General features: G+C 36.5%; 1 protein-coding gene and 1 long non-coding RNA gene across 2 annotated transcripts; one reads left to right on the top strand and one right to left on the bottom strand.

Moving 5' to 3' along the window:
* The first annotated feature begins 3629 nt into the window (after window positions 1-3629).
* On the top strand, window positions 3630-4141 carry LOC126682377 (uncharacterized). Its single transcript, XR_007641440.2, has 3 exons — window positions 3630-3802; window positions 3886-3936; window positions 4013-4141. It is a non-coding gene; the product is annotated as an uncharacterized LOC126682377 (long non-coding RNA).
* Window positions 4142-5741: 1600 nt separating this feature from the next.
* LOC126681681 (uncharacterized) lies at window positions 5742-8038 on the bottom strand. The gene is made up of 6 exons (XM_050377234.1): window positions 7961-8038; window positions 7737-7902; window positions 7477-7639; window positions 6948-7385; window positions 6780-6883; window positions 5742-6682 (listed from the first exon to the last, which is right to left on the bottom strand). Exons 1-6 carry the CDS (start codon window positions 8036-8038, stop codon window positions 5742-5744), a joined length of 1890 nt encoding a protein of 629 aa, XP_050233191.1.
* Between the last annotated feature and the right edge of the window lie 9623 nt (window positions 8039-17661).

Raw genomic sequence — 17661 nt, 5'->3', positions numbered from 1 at the left:
TTGTTTATTTTTACTTTTCACCGGCCTATACGTACGTCGCATTTACGTGGATTTGTATTCCGGAGTCCGATCCGAACGTCTCTGGACGTCCTTCAGCTTTCGTGGGGGACAGCCCACCCGGATTCGTCTTCTAAAAAGGGCGAAACCTCCCTTGAAGCCCCTGCGTGTGCAGAGCCACGGTGAAATCTACACCATATCCCGGAGGCTATCGCCCGGATAAAAACGTAATGGTGCCTGTATCCGTATATATCCGCTTTTCTTATTTTTTAGAGAATTCGATAAAACAAAAACGTTACATGCACACATCCTTTGGGAGTTCGATAAAAAAAACAGACTATGGTTTTGAGCAAATAAACTGTTGTAGAACTTTGGGTTAACAGCTTCATGATTATTTATCTTCGGAGTTGGTAAAATAGATGCTTGTTTATTTTTACTTTTCACTGGCCTATACGTACGTCGCATTTACGTGGATTTGTATTCCGGAGTCCGATCCGAACGTCTCTGGACGTCCTTCAGCTTTCGTGGGGGACAGCCCACCCGGATTCGTCTTCTAAAAAGGGCAAAACCTCCCTTGAAGCCCCTGCGTGTGCAGAGCCACGGTGAAATCTACACCATATCCCGGCGGCTATCGCCCGGATAAAAAACGTAATGGTGCCTGTATCCGTATATATCCGCTTTTCTTATTTTTTAGAGAATTCGATAAAACAAAAACGTTACATGCACACATCCTTTGGGAGTTCGATAAAAAAAAAACAGACTATGGTTTTGAGCAAATAAACTGTTGTAGAACTTTGGGTTAACAGCTTCATGATTATTTATCTTCGGAGTTGGTAAAATAGATGCTTGTTTATTTTTACTTTTCACCGGCCTATACGTACGTCGCATTTACGTGGATTTGTATTCCGGAGTCCGATCCGAACGTCTCTGGACGTCCTTCAGCTTTCGTGGGGGACAGCCCACCCGGATTCGTCTTCTAAAAAGGGCGAAACCTCCCTTGAAGCCCCTGCGTGTGCAGAGCCACGGTGAAATTTACACCATATCCCGGCGGCTATCGGTGCATGTATCCGTATATATCCGCTTTTCTTATTTTTTAGAGAATTCGATAAAACAAAAACGTTACATGCACACATCCTTTGGGAGTTCGATAAAAAAAACAGACTATGGTTTTGAGCAAATAAACTGTTGTAGAACTTTGGGTTAACAGCTTCATGATTATTTATCTTCGGAGTTGGTAAAATAGGTGCTTGTTTATTTTTACTTTTCACCGGCCTATACGTACGTCGCATTTACGTGGATTTGTATTCCGGAGTCCGATCCGAACGTTTCTGGACGTCCTTCAGCTTTCGTGGGGGACAGCCCACCCGGATTCGTCTTCTAAAAAGGGCGAAACCTCCCTTGAAGCCCCTGCGTGTGCAGAGTCACGGTGAAATCTACACCATATCCCGCCGGCTATCCCCCGGATAAAAACGTAATGGTGCCTGTATCCGTATATATCCGCTTTTCTTATTTTTTAGAGAATTCGATAAAACAAAACCGTTACATGCACACATCCTTTGGGAGTTCGATTAAAAAAAAAAGACTATGGTTTTGAGCAAATAAACTGTTGTAGAACTTTGTGTTAACAGCTTCATGATTATTTATCTTCGGAGTTGGTAAAATGGATGCTTGTTTATTTTTACTTTTCACCGGCCTATATGTACGTCGCATTTACTTGGATTTGTATTCCGGAGTCCGATCCGAACGTCTCTGGACGTCCTTCAGCTTTCGTGAGGGCCGTCGTAATGCAAGTCAAAAAGTGCATACATATACCCATTGCGAAATACAACCAAGCCTATCTAGTCATAACTCATTCTGCTTTAGATGCTAATCTCCATGGAAAATATTTACAATTCACCATGAGAAACCCGACCCATATACGAACACATTAAGAATTAATTACCTAAATCGTAATATTAAAAATAAGATTTTAAAACTACTTTAAACACGAGGCACCCAGGAAAGGTTCATCTATTTTTTCTAACATGAAGGTATATTTTTATCTATTAAATATCTATTATAATCTGGTAAATAGGCATCATTCGTTTAAATTCAGCACATTCTTAGTTTGTTGAGAGCGAGTAGGTGAACTTTAAATCGTAATATTAAAAATAAGATTTTAAAACTACTTTAAACACGAAGCACCCAGGAAAGCTTCATCTATTTTTTCTAACATGAAGGTATATTTTTATCTACTAAATATCTATTATAATCTGGTAAATAGGCATTATTCGTTTAAATTCAGCACATTCTTAGTTTGTTGAGAGCGAGTAGGTGAATTTTCATTTCTTCTGCGTGGGCCCTCTGAGAAATCATAGTGCAGTATCATGTGTAATACACGCGTTGTATATACAACACACACTTGGTTATTTCTCCTAAAGTTGGTGTGTTTTTTTTATAATGTGGGCTCGGTAACAACCTAACAGCACAGTTATCAAGAGATAAAATTGTCGTCTTATTCGTTTTGTCGTTTTGCGCTGGACCGATCCAGCGCTGGACCTTAGACTTTCCCATTTTTTATCATTACGTAAGAAAGTAGGGGTGTGGAGCAATAAATAAGGTAGCAGAAAGTAGCTGTGGATCTTGACTAGACTCCAACCTCCATAATAAAGACACGTGAAGGCAGTCAAAGATGGAGGCTACAGCTAGCCGTACAACTAATTAATTCAAGCTCAAGGAACAGTTGTTTTTTTAAGGCTTAAACTTTAAAAAACCCCTCACCTTTCAAATTCCCTTTGTTTGCACCTCCACTTTCTAAAATCACCAAATAACACCTAAATTACCATCTTTGACTTTTAATTGCACCTTAAAAATATTAAATTGGCCATTTTCACCGGAAAAGTTGAAATCGATACTTTATATTTTAATTCATATTCTAAATAGTTCTTAATGTTTAAATTTCAACAATAAAACTATATTTCCTACAAAAATATTTTATAAATTACTAAATTTTACGTCCACATATATTCAACTTTACCATTTTAATTGGTAAAACTCAAACATTGAAAACTATTTAAAATATGAATTAAAATATAAATTATCAATTTGAACTTTTTTCCAGTGAAAAAAAATTAATTTAATATTTATATGGTGCAATTGAAAATGAAAGGTGATAATTTAGGTAAAATTGAGGATTTTGAAAGGTGAGGATGTAAACGAAAGGGGGTTGAAAGGTGGGAGGATTTCCAGGGGATTAGCCTTTTTTTAACTAAATCACTAGCTAGAAATTAGATTAAATTTTAAATGGGCTCTAAACTAATGGTCTTATTAAAATTTAAAATTAAAATATCAAAATAAACTGAAAAGTTTTAATCACTTGAATAGGACCTGACTAATGAATTAATCTTATATTTTATACACTTACTTTACTAAATAAACAACCACAGAAAAATATTTTGGTATAACTTTTTAAAATGCATAGAGTATTTGTTATAACTTTTTTTATATTATATTTTATACACTTATTTTACTAAATAAACAACCACAGAAAAATATTTTGTTATAACTTTTTAAAATGCATAGAGTACTTTTTAAAATGCATAATTTTTAATTGTTATAATAAAGAAGAAAAAACAAAGGAGTGGGATTGAGTAGTATAAAAAAGGGGAATGGGATAAAAAAGAAAGAAAAACAAAAACAAAAAAGATGAAGAAGGAAATAGCAGTAGTGATGATAATGGGATTACTATTGGCTCATCTTCACATGGTTCACCCTTCTGCCGCTGATTGCAATGATGCTTGCTCCACTGCTTGTGTCCAACCCAACTGTACGACTCCTTTTCAAAATTGATTCCTTCACAAATATATATAGATTCAAAATTGACATCATTTTTTTATTGGATTAATGCAGTAAGGCTCCAGCAACGCTGTGAGATCAAGTGTGGTATTAGGTGCAGTTCAGGTACTCACTTTGTTTCCTATGTAAGTAGTTTCAGTTCAATTATTACAAAATTACTGAATTATGGCATCACTTGCAGGTTCTCCACTTCTAAAACATACTCTAATCGGAGCTTAAATGGATCTATATCTATGCATTATCTTATTCAATGTAACCTACTCCTACTTTTCATGAAATAAAGATAAGATATGAATGTTTGGTTTTGCTATATGATATCCCACCAAAATTTCTCTAAATTTTATGTTTTTTTTTGACGAGAACTCATTTTACTGAGACGAAACTTAATATCATTGTCAAATTCCGGGATATGGACCGCCCGCAAGCGCACATACCTGGTAATTTCGGATTATAATGGCCAGCAATCCAACATCAGCCACTCCATATTATAGAAAGGGCGTAGCCGGGGTTCGAACCCACGACCTTTTGCGTCCAGATGGCTGAAATTTAGATCACTAGACCAAACCCGTGCGAGCTTAAATTTTATGTTTCTCTTCTATTTTATATTTTAGAAAATACTTTTTAAATTCATAAACTTTATATTTAATAGCATCTGCCACTACTATCTCCACCAATCTATTGCCGACGCCACCACCGAAATCATGGTTTCTTGTTGCCATAGTCGCCTCCGTCAGGGCTGCCGACACAAATTGACTTGCAGTTGATGGATGGCGGCACATGGGTGGGACATGGGCAGTAGGAGTTAGATTAGTATGGGTTAGCCTAAAATAAAATAAAGATTCACTGTAAAATAGATTTAAGTTAAAATTATTAGATTAATATTTTATCAATATCAGTTCAGGTTTATATAGGATTATTAATCCAGAAATAATATAACTAAAATCTCATTTATAATCATATTAATTATTATGCAAAGTTTGATTTTTTTTTTAATCAAAATCCTATAAATTAATTAAAAAATTACACAATATAACTCAAAATTAAAAACATTATGTTAGCTATCTAGTTTTTTTTCTTGCAACAATTATCCAATCTTAAAATTCTTTTTGTATATGTACCTATTTATTTTTTTCTTCCATATTTTATTTTTGGGTTCACAAGCAGCCAAAATTGCCACTTAATACAAATTGAGGTACGCCCAAAGAACTGCTATTTGAGCCAGATCATGAGCATCCCGATTGGCATCTCTACTGATGTTTTAAAAGCTGCGGAAATTAAAAGATGTTGAAACTTGCCAAATATCTTGACAGATACCCAAGCTCGAAACTGAGGACGCGACTCCTGAGTTAACAGCTTGAGATACCAGAATGACATCACCTTCGAATCTCACACTTTTCCAGTTGTTGTTTAAACTCCAGAGCATAACTTCCCTTAGAGCCAAGAATTCCATAATGCCAGCGTCCCATATGTGTCTGAAGATTGCTGAGAATTGCTCAACTTCCTCCCATTGTAATCTTTTGCCACTCCTGCCACAGAGCTAAATTTCTGTTGAGCACATGTACCTGCATCATATTGAATGATGACTGAATGCCTCTGATCCTCTACCCCCGACCAATTTGGGAGAGGAATGGGAGGAATATGATGATTGATGGCCAATGATTGGTCATGGTTCAGAGAGATTTTGGCTGCCTCAAAATCTTGATAGAGGTTAAGAGCATTTGTTACAACTTCATCTACTGACCAAGGGCTGTTATTAAAAATGAGAGCATTTCTTGCTTTCCAGACAGACCAAAGAAGATAGCAAAACAGCAAGATGCTGGAAGAAGAGCTATCTAAATTTCTGAGGTATCCCATGATTGCAGCCCATTTAAGGTTGAAGAACAAATAAGACAGCATACCTGTATGAAGAGCTAGAGGAGAGTGAAACCATATCCTTTTGACAAAATCACATTGGAAAAGAGGTGGTTTCTTGATTCCTGAGCTCCATATCTTGGACAAGTCATGTTCCCTTCCAATCTGATGTCGAGATTTTCAGCAGTGGAGAGTCCATTAACCAAAACCCTCCAAATGAAAATTTTTATTTTATTTGGGATAGTAAGCTCCCAAAGTGACCTCCAGTTGCTTCTGGAAAGCAAGGGATCTAAAGGTGGCTCATCCTCTTGGGAGACTGAAAGAGCTGTGTAATACCCTGATTTAACTGTGAAGAGCCCCGTGTTATGATGGTGCCACACAATTCTGTCTGGTACTGGAGAGATGGGGAGGGGAATGGCAAGAATAGCACTAACATCTTCCTCAATGAAAAGGTGGGATATCAACTGGTCATCCCAATTATTAGTGTGCTTGTCGATTAGTCCCAGAACCAGATCTGCTATATCAAACAATCTTGTTGTTGGTTTAGGTTTGGGCATAAATGGGGTTTTTGTAGGAATCCAAGGATTAGTAAGGGTATGAATATGAGAACCATTTGCAATTTGCCATCTCCTACCTTGGTTAATCAATTTTAAACCATGCCAAAGACTTCTCCATCCCCAAGATGAATTAGATTTAAGAGGTGCATGCCAGATATTAGTTTTAAGAAAGTACTTGCTCTTAAAAATCTTGTACCGGAGGGAATCCTGATGATGTGATATTCTCCAAACCTGTTTAGCTAACAGAGCCTGGTTGAAGGCGTTGAAATCTTTGAACCCCAAGCCTCCATTCCACTTACTTCTGCATATTTTCCTCCAGACCACCCAACTGATCTTTTTCTTGTTCTTTGTGCTACCCCACCAAAACTGAGCCATCAAACTGTTGATTCTGTCACATAGAGTTCTGGGAAGTTTGAAGAACATCATGGTGTAGATGGGGATAGCTGCAATAACAACTTTTTAACAAAGTTTCTTTCCCTGCAAGAGATAAACAGCTCTCATTCCACCCTAACAGTTTTTGTTCTATTTTGCTGATGATACCTTTGAAGGATTCCTGCTTGAATCTCATGATGTATGGGGGAAGCCCTAGATAAGTACTTTCAGTACTTACATTCTGAACTTTTAGGATTGCTGGGATAAAAGCACTGATGTGCAAGTCAGTATTATTGCTGAAGAAAACTGCTGACTTTGCATAGTTTATTATCTGACCACTGGCTTTCCCATACTCTGTCAGAATATTGAGCAGGTTTCTGACTGAATAGGCATTTTCTTGGGTGAAAATCAGGGTCATCAGCAAAAAACAGATGACTGATAGGGGGAGCATGTCTTGCAATTTGGATTCCTCTGATTATGTTAGTGGTTGTAGCTTGATTGAGCTTGTGACTCAAACCTTCATCACAAAGAACAAAAACAAGGGGAGAAAGGGGGTCTCCCTGCCTAAGACCTCTGCTTGGTTTAAAATAATCACAGGATTCCCCATTAACCAAAATTGAATATGACACTGTAGTAACACATTCCAAAATCCAAGCTGTAAATGTGTTATTGAAGCCCCAAACTTTTAGAACCTGAGCCAGATATGCCCACTCTACTCTATCATAGGCTTTGCTTATGCCCAATTTGAGAGCTAAGGAGGATTTCTTCCCATTTCTTTTGGTTCAGATATGGTGGAGTTGCTCATATGCAATCAACATATTGTAAGAAATTGACCTCCCCTTAACAAAGGCATTTTGGCGATGACCTATAATCTGAGGAAGTACTTGCTAAAGTCTCTGGGACAAGATTTTCAAGATGATCTTGTAAAATGTAGTGCACAAACTTATAGGACGTAGGTCTTCCACTTTTTGAGGATGGTGAACTTTCGGGATCAGTGCTATTAAGGTATGGTTCACACTTCTCAGCAACTTCTTATGAACAAAGTAATCCTGAATGGCTTTTGTTACCAAGTCCCCTATAAGGTACCAGAATCTTTGTAAAAAATATGTTGTAAAGCCATCTGACCTATGAGCTTTCGATTGATGTAGAGAGAAGACAACTTTTTAATCTCATCTTGGCTCACAGGTCTAGACATAGAGTTGTTCATTTCTTCTGATATCATGCTGGGGAAACCATTAAGAAAATCAGGAGGAACTTCAGAGGCATTACTGTTGAAAATATTCTTGAAGTACTGACAGATGATGTCACTGAACTGGTCTTTATCAGTTGACTAGGTTCCTGAATTAGACCAAAGCCCAGATATAGTATTTCTTGTTCTTCTTTGCTTGGTTTTCCCATGAAAATATGTGGTGTTCTTGTCTCCCCATTTTAACCAGCTCTGTCTAGATTTTTGGTGCCAGTATTGCTCCTCCTCCACAGTTGCTTTCATCAGATCTTTTTCCAGTCCCCTTATGATGCCCCAGTTAGCTTGGGGAGTAGGTTTATTTTTTCCTTCTCTAGTGCCTTTTGTAGAGATTGCATTACAAGCTGGGAGTAGGATAGGGACTGTTTTTGCCAGCTGAAAAGCCTGTGTCTTGTACTCTTAAGTTTTTCATGGACTTGGAACATCAGACTACCTCCCACATGATGAGCCCAATTATTTTCAATCAGCTGGATAGCTTCCCTGTTAATTCCCCATCTTTTGTCAAAGAAGAATTTTCGAGAGTGTCTGGAATTTCCTGGAGTAAGTTTAACTAAGAGTGGTCTATGATCTGATCCCAAATCAGAAAGATGTTCCACTGAAGCATTAGGGAAGTTCTGCATCCAAGAAATAGTGGCCATTCCTCTGTCTAGTATGGTTTTGATTGTGTAGGGGTGGGATCTTCTATTACACAAGGTGAAAGGAGAATCAATGAAGCCCAAATCCTTGAGGCCTAGGTCATAAACAAATTGAGAGAAATCTTGGTGATCAGAACTTCTGAATATATTACCACCTTCCTTTTCTGAAGGAGTTAGGTAATCATTGAAGCCCCCAACACACAGAATAAGATCTAGAAGTTTGCTTCTCAACCTGACTAAGTCCTTGAATTGCTCACTTCTAAGTATTGGATTGATGTCCATGTAACACAACATAATATCAAAGCTTTGAGAGTTAGGACATGTAACAGTGCAGATCATATAGTTGTGATTAATTAGTGAATTGGATTTGAAAATCTACATTATCTTTCCAAGCAATACACAACCCTCCTGAATTGCCAATAGGATCCATGCATTCAAATTTAGAGAAACCACAGTAACTAATAACTTTCTTTATTTTATTAATTTTATTCTTAGTCTCCATAAAAAACAGAAGACTAGGGGAATTGGATCTACATATTTTTTTTAGGTTCTTAACTGTCAAGGGGTTCCCTAAACCTTGACAGTTCCAGGTGATTATGTTCATTTTGGCCCCTGAGGCCCTTCAGGGTTGGCCTCCTTACCCCCAGTCTTCAAACTCAGCTATCCACACACTTCCCTTTTTTCACAATTGCTCCAGCATTTTGACCCTGGTCATGGGATGGCTTGTTGGTGGACTGGTCAGTCTCAGCTCCTATATCTCCTTCCTTAGTTGTCATGTTAGCATATGGATCATACCCAGTCACAGTGCTTGATGAATCCCCTTTTTTGATTTTTTTTCCAGCATTTCTAGCAATAAAATCTTGGTTTCCATCCACCCCAGACAAATCCAGCTTCCTTTTTCCTCTACCTCTACCTCTCTGAATGGGAGGTTTATTCAAATCCGGACCTTCTTTGGCTTCTTTTGCATTCTTCCTTGGCTTTCTCTTCCAGGTTCTGGCTTTGGCAGCCTTGGTGATTTGGTCAATGCATTGCCTTTCCTTGGTTGATTGGTAGTCTTCAATGGAGACAGGCAAACTCAGGTTGGGGTTGATATCAGCAAGAGAGCTCTGATTTCTTCTGTCTCTATTGGTTACTTCTTGATTGCTTTTCCCTTTGCCATTTGGACCACAATAGAACTCACCTATTGACGCCACTTGCTGCATTATCTGGGTACTATTAACCTTCTCAGTTGCTACAAACTTTGTTGGAGTCTCACGGGAGAGTTGATGAAGAATACCTCGTGGGAGATGACTAGTTATGCCCTTATCATAAGATGCATCCCCTTCTGGAAATCTCATATCAAAGCTGTACTCACAAGGAATCCTGCCACCATTTCCCAGACTAAGCACCTGCATCATGTTGTTGTTACTAGTGAGCTCATTCAAGCTTGCATTGAACAACTCATTTTCCATGGTGATCTGGTTAAGTCTGGAAGTCTGGTATGACATCGATATTTTCTGTCCTAGCCAAGCTGCTCCTCTATTCCATAATCACTAGCACTTTCAAAGTTGAGTTGAACTCTGATCTCCATGGTGTTAATTATAATATCCCATATTTTTATAAGCCACGTTTAAGAATTTCATTGGTCAGGAATACGTAAATTAAATTTGAACGTAAATTTAATTTATAAGTATCCCTAAAAGTGCCTCGTAATAATATGAGTTTAAATTTAAATCGGGGATTTAAATTTTAATAAACGGGAGTGAATAGGACTCACAGAATAAAGAATACTCTTTGGCTTTGCAAAAATAAATATATTGATAATTAATATATTAATATACCACTCTAAGTGGAGAGTTTAATATTTCGGACAAAATCCCAAAATTAAAATTTCAAAACTCGGAAGTCTCAACGTGTAATTAACGAATATAAGTTAGGATATATATATATATATATTTATATATATTAATTTAAAAAAATAAGATGATAAGAAAGAAAGAATGAGTGGCCGGCAAGTTATGAAAAAGGTATTGTTTGATCCTTGAATGTTTTACTTTATTTAGTTTTAATTATAAACTAATTAAGTATTCGTTAGTTCAAATTAAAATAAAATAATTTATAAGTTCCGAGCGAATAATTCTGGTGTCATTATTCCCAAAATAATTTGACGAAACTACCGTTAAAGTTTCATGAAATTTGGACGTAGTAACTTTAATCAAGCGGGACTGATTTGGACCTAATAAATTTTCTTGGATTTATTAAAAATAAAATATAAGTCGGATGAGAATAAAATATTTTTATTCTCATTATATTTTATTAGATTTTTGGGTAAATTTTCACGAAATTCAGAAGTCGTTTCTGTTTAAGTTACGGACGACTATTTAAGAATTTAAGTTAAAGTGATAAATTAACCTTTCCTTATATATATGTTGTATGTGTTTTGGGCGATTCCGATCCGTTTCATCTGTTTCTTGATTCTAACTCCGTTTTTTCAACGATTACTCAAATAATTGAGGTATTAATCTCGTATTAAACGTTTATTTTGATATATTTCGATATATTTCGAATATATATTCGTTTATAAACTATTACCGAATCGATTAATCGTTTTAAACGTCCAAATTGCGTTTGGATTGTGTTTTTGTGAACTATGACGTTTGTATACACGTTTGCAGCGATCCGGGCGTTCCGAGCATGTCGGAATGCCTGGGAAAATGAATTTCCACGGGATGGAAACCATGGCTGCGCGAACGTGCAGCGACCTGTTGTACCATGCACAGCAGGTCTGACGCCGATGGGGACGGAGAACTTTGACGGGGCTTTTGCCCTATTCGTTTAACGTGGTTTCGTTGAACCAAAAGTGTTTAAAAACGGTATTTGCTTTTAAATTAAAATGAAAAGAGATTTAAACCTAAACCTAAATACTTTTAAAAAAGGATTATAAAAGTAAAGTTAAACGTTTAAAAAGGACTTTAAAAAGAATTAAAGTCGACGTTTAACCGGTTTAAAAGAATTAGCAAACGATGTTGCTAAATAATTAGTATACGACCGTGAATTGTTTTGGCAATCAAGTCTATGCTATTAAATGATTTTATTTAGGTATTGCTTTACCTAAAAGGACTTATAGAGCGAAGTCTAAACGTTTTCTCGAGGTGAAAACGGTTTATATGGTTATTAAAAATAAAGAGACCATAAGTGTTATATGTTATATGTTTGTATGATTTGACTAAACCTAGGTTTCAGGACCTAGATGTTCATACCAGAAATAGGTATTGATGTGTTGTCTTGTGTGTTTTGTATGTTTGATCCGACTAGCTAACTAGCAGTCAGACCAGGACTCCAGGGAGTCTGTCACACATACGGCAGGGCTAAGTAGTAACTTAGCAGTACTATGAGTTTACGTGTTTACTTTTGAATATAAGTATTCAACTGTATTAAATCCATAAATCGCAGTAGTATAACTTAGCCAAGAGAGATCCATTGAAACAAGCTACCTATTGGGCGACAATAGGGTTGCGTGATCACCAACACCGATTTCTAGATGTACTTCTGTCGAGGTATAGAGGTATGCATGTCGTGTAAGTCATTGGGAAAGTAAATGCCCTAACTTCACGGGGAAACCCTGAGACGGCAGTAATACAGTTACGGTCGCGGAATAAACAACGATGGCAGTTTCTGATTACGGTCCAGGTACCAGAGATACAGAATTGGACGGCAGTGATTCAGTTCACGGTCTTTATTCTGTTGTCTATAAGCTCGTGAGATTAGTGTGTCTGTTAGGACAATTGTGGACTAGGGTTTCATATGGATCGACAAATTGGTAATATTTTATATATATATAACCGTTTTATATATATTATGCGATTTTGGTATTTATCTGTAAACTGTCTACTCACTCAGAAATATTTATATTTCTGACCCCGTTGTTGTTTCCCATTTTCAAAAAACGAGCTTTGAGGTCAGTCGAGCTTCCATCTTCCTACTTCAGGGGAGCTCTTCTTCTTGGGTATTGTACATAAGTCTTGGACTCTTAGTGTGCTGCAATTGTATAAGTGTAATGTGCCAGCAGTTGTGCCACTAGTTCTTTGTTTAGATGCTCTGATAAGATCTAGTGCACGTGTTTATACTTTCTGGGTGGCTACTTAGTGGCATATTGTATCTAGTTACCGAATCGGCCTCGTGTGTATTTGTGAGGGTCAAAAACAATATGTTTTATATACGCCGGCTATGTGTAACCGGTCCGCTGTGTATTTTAATATGTTCAATACCACCAGTGCGAGACGCAGAGGTGTCCGCATTATTTTATTAAACATATTAACAGTGGCGTGTGGTTCGGAACGGGGCTGCCTATGTGTTGAGGCAAGCGAAAGATAAGTCCCTGATTTTCAGTACTTACCACGCCAGGTTTTCAGAAGAAAGTGAGGGTTGAGATAACGAGGTTATCCAACCAGTACTTCTGAGAACCAGATTTCGCTTATATGTATATTTCATAAATCGTGTTAAGTTAAGTGAGAAAAGTTTTAACGGTATTTTCAGAAAACAGATCGTACGCGAGGTGCGATCTTTTAATTATATTTGCGAAAAAATTCTGGAGGTTCTAGGCTTGCTACGGGTTTTGGAACAACCATTCCCATTCCCTAGCGCCGGTTGTGACTTCGATTAGGGTGGAATTTTGGTCGTTACATTAATATTGGTTGGTTCCCCTTGATCTTCTCTAGTAGTAGCATTTGTGTCACTTGACAAGTTTTGCACCAGTGCTTGTTGATATTGGATAAGTTCAGCATTCCTGATCATGTTCCTGATACGAGGTAGGGGATTTGCTGTCATGAAAAGCCCATATCGGTATTTGCCCACCATAAAGCTACCCACTTCTTCCTCTGCTCTTCTGGTTTCACAGAAGTTCCTGGTATGGCCAATCATTCCACAAAAAAAGCATATATCAGGGAGTTTTTCATACCTCAATTTCACCCAGTCCTTCTTCGCCTCATCTGTGACATTGTAGAAGCCAGCAAGGAGAGGGATTGTATTCTGGACCTCAACTCGGATCCTGAGAAATTGTTGGCGCCACAAAGGGCCATATGGGTCCATATCTATCTCTACAAACCCATTAAAGAGACCAGTAATGCGCATAACATTTTCTTCCGTTGCCTGATCCAGGGGGAGACCTCTTACTTGCACCCAGAAAACAGAGGAAGTAAAATCCATTCTTTCTATAGTGGTGTCACCAGGCAACTCCTTTATATTCACATGTTGATTGTAGATGTTCCATGATCTCTCTTCCAGAATCCAATCATAATCTGCTTGATTTGTGAGGCTAATGGAGAAGGTATTTTCTAGGCATCTAGCTAGATCAAAAGGCCCCTTAAGTTTCCAATCCTTAATGATGTTGTCTTTGATCGTTGTGAGGCCGAGGACTTTCTTTGAGATCACTTTAGCTGCTAGAAGCCAACCCTTGTCTTTCTTTCCTCTACTCTTGGGAATCTGGAGAGCCAAAGAAGGCTCAGTGATAGACATGTTCTGCGTTTGGGATATGATATCCACAATGGGTTCCTGAGTTGCATTATTTTTGTTATGCCTACCTCCTGTTCCAATAGAAGAGGACCCTTCCAGAAAGGCTCGTGTGGTGGTAGGGGCATTGATACCCCTTCCTCCTTGAAAGTTACACCCAGTATCACTGTTTCCATTTGCTTTGTCATCCTTTGGGAACATTTTTTTCTTCCCTTTGTCTCCATTGCCATGGTCATTGCTGGTAGGACGAGGTTGTTGCTGGTGAGTGAGGGGTTCACGAATAGTAAGGGCTCGAAAAGGGTTATTGTGGAGGATATTTATGTTTGGGGATTGGTATATGGTGGTATTTGTTTCAGGTATGGTTTGGAGAATCAGCTTTCTCTGGGCTGCTGGTTTTTTTTTTATGTTGGGTTGTGTGAGGAGCCTTTTTGGGTCTGCCATTAATAGAAAAAGAAGAAGGAGCAGGCTAAATATGATGTTTATAATTATGAAGGTGAATAATGTCGGTTTCTTGTGAACCTTCTGATGATCCTTGTCCTTTTTATAGGTAGAGTTGGTGTCAAATATCATCTTGAAATGAGGGTCAGTGAATGATGATCCCGCCGAGCTAAATTTGAAAAAACCAAGAGGAAACTCAACCGCTGTAGTTACGGACGAGGGGTAACAGAAAGGATATACGAACAATCTACACAAGCAACTAATTCTATTGGTTGTCTGTATCTGGGGAATGCAAAGAGATTACAATCATTGCCATGCATGGGAGATATATGGATGGAGGGGTTGTCTAATTAGTACGGGATGTATTAATAGATACTTAGCATTAAAAGCTAAGTAATTAAGGAGGCTGTAGGTAATTAGTGATGCATTAAGGCCAGATTCTAAAAAAAAAGGGATGATCAAAATGTAAGTAGGTCAGCTGATCGATGGAAATTAGGGTTATCTAAACACCCTATCCTTCTCAGAGATTGCTAGATCAATTTTGGAGAGGGCGAGGTCACTACCGAAGTAATGATATGGTTGCAGGCTCACTGGAAAGATCAAACAAAACGGGGAAGCCCTAAAAAAATCGAAAACTTGGATTTTGTTTCCACTATTATGTGCGTATTACACATAATCATTTTTCCTTACTTTCTACATACTGATGTTATTGTGTCTATGAAATAAGGTAAATTATACAACACCACCGTTCTGCTATGTCATCCGTGCAACAAACTAATAAAGCGTTAGCCATGTGGAAAATTAAATGATAAAAAAATTATTAAAAGATTTTTCATCGCAAATGTTCATCAACTTGTTGTGAAAATAACGTGGCGCAACGGTTGTATGAAGTAAACACTCATGAAATAATATATACCAAAGTCTTAGCAAGTCTTCCCCATTGTGGAGCCTAAAACCATATTTTCCGGTGAAATTGAGTGTGATCATTAATTTTTTATATGTGATTTCAATCGAACTGTATTAAATCTCGACCATCAGACTGCCGCTCTTGAAGGCATCAGGGATGTTTATTGTACCACAAGCTATAATGACTAATAATCAGATCAAATGGTGTTTTTTCGGTGTTGCTACATATTTGCAGCAGTGGTCACTACTAGAAAACAACCATTTGGCGACGGAATTTTCCGTCGCTAAATGGCTAAATTATGTCGCTAAACAAGTTTAGCGAAGGATTAGCGAGGGACAACGTCCGTCGCTAAATTTTTTGTCGCTAAATTTTACAGCGAGGAAAAAAAATTTAACAACGGATTTAAACAAAAATTAGATACGGATTTAGCGTCGCTTTAAAAATAAAAAAAATATATTTTTTTAATTAAAATCTTAAAATAAAATATTATTTAATCGGTCAACCACCGTCAAACACCCACCCGCTATACACCACACACTGACACCCACCCACAATTTTTGCAAATTTTCTAACTTGCCAGTAAGTCACCAGTCCTTCACATTTCTCCCACAAAATCCTTTTTAACCCTCTAGTTTCCATGTGCGTGACTCCATCTTAACCAACTCAGGTTCTTGCTATATATCTATGTATATTATATTTAAATATAACTGAAAGTAACAAAAAGTTACTCCAGTAATTTACTCCCGAATTATTAAATAATTATTTTTTTCATATTAATTATTTTTAAATAAATTATTTTTTTAATAATTATTTTAAATAAAAACAACAAATTATTACTTTTACACTTTACTCCATCATTCGAATATAATAATTTTTTAATAAATAATAATTTATTTCCAAATAATTATTTTATTAATAAATAATTATTTTTTTAATATATAATTTTATAATTAATATTATTTTAATTAATAATATTATTTTAATAAATATTATTTTAATTATAATTTTTTAATAAAAATAATACTTTAGCGACGTATTATGAAATCCGTCGCTAAAAGTAAGCATTTAGCGATGGATTTTATAATATGTCGCTAAATGTGTTACTTAAAAGCGAAAAATAAATTTTTCAGTGGCAGAATTTTCGTCGCTAGATTTAGCGGGATGAATCCCGCCAATTTTTTTTAGCTTTAGCGATGGATTCATAATCTGTCGCTAAATTTGATTTTAGCGACAAATTTGAAATACGTCGCTAATCGACTGTTTTTTAGTAGTGGGTGGTGGTTTTGAAGATATTCTATTGAAGGACACGTTCAACAAAGAATTACTTTACCCCCTCAACTTGGCACAAAGTATCAAAAACGTCTAAATTGAGAAAACCATATTACTTTTATTCTCATCCGATTTATATTTTATTTTTAATAAATCTCTGAAGATTTATTAGGTCCAAATCTGTCCCACTTGATTAAACTTTCTACGTCCAAATTTCATGAAATTTTGACGATAGCTTCGTCAAATTATTTCGCGAATAATGACACCAAAATTATTTGCTCGGGACTTATAAATATTTTTATTTCAATTTGGACTAACAAATAATCCTTAATTAGTTTATAATTAAAACTAATTAAAGTAAAAGTTTAGGGATTAAAGGAAGCATTTTTCCTTACTTCCCCTCCACTTCTAACCGCTTCTCATCATCTTTATTTTTCTTTTCTTTTCTTTAATATATATAATATATATTTATATATATCTTAACTTATATTCGTTAATTACACGTCAAAACTTCCGAGTTTCAACATTTTAATTTCGGGGTTTATTCCGAAATATTAAACTCTCCACTTAGAGTGGTATATTGATATATTAATTATCAATATATGTTTATCTTACGACTCCGGTCGTATTTCTTAAACTATTAATCCCATTTATATCCCTTTATTAAAATTTAAATCACCGACTTAAATTTTAAACTTCTATTATTATAATATATTTTTAGAAATACTTATAAATTAAATTTACGCTTAAATTTAATTTACGTATTCACGGCTAATAAAAGCTTTATACGTGGCTTATAAAATACGGGGTATTACATTCTCTCCCCCTTATATAAATTCGTCCTCGAATTTACATACACTTTTTCTTTTACTTATATAGCCAACAATACTTTTTATATTCCTTATTCTATGTTTTTCAGAGCATAAACATTACTGCCATCGTCTGTGGCATAACTGCTGTCATTTATGGCATATGGCACAATTGCACAGCTGTGCACTATTGTCAACTTACTACCTTTCGTCTATCAATTTTTCTACTTCTGCTTTACTGGTCCTTTCATACCGTATACTT

This window comes from Mercurialis annua, linkage group LG5 (genome assembly GCF_937616625.2).
Source record: "Mercurialis annua linkage group LG5, ddMerAnnu1.2, whole genome shotgun sequence".
In the NCBI taxonomy this organism is placed as follows: Eukaryota; Viridiplantae; Streptophyta; class Magnoliopsida; order Malpighiales; family Euphorbiaceae; genus Mercurialis; species Mercurialis annua.
This window is presented reverse-complemented; position numbering and strand designations above follow the sequence as displayed.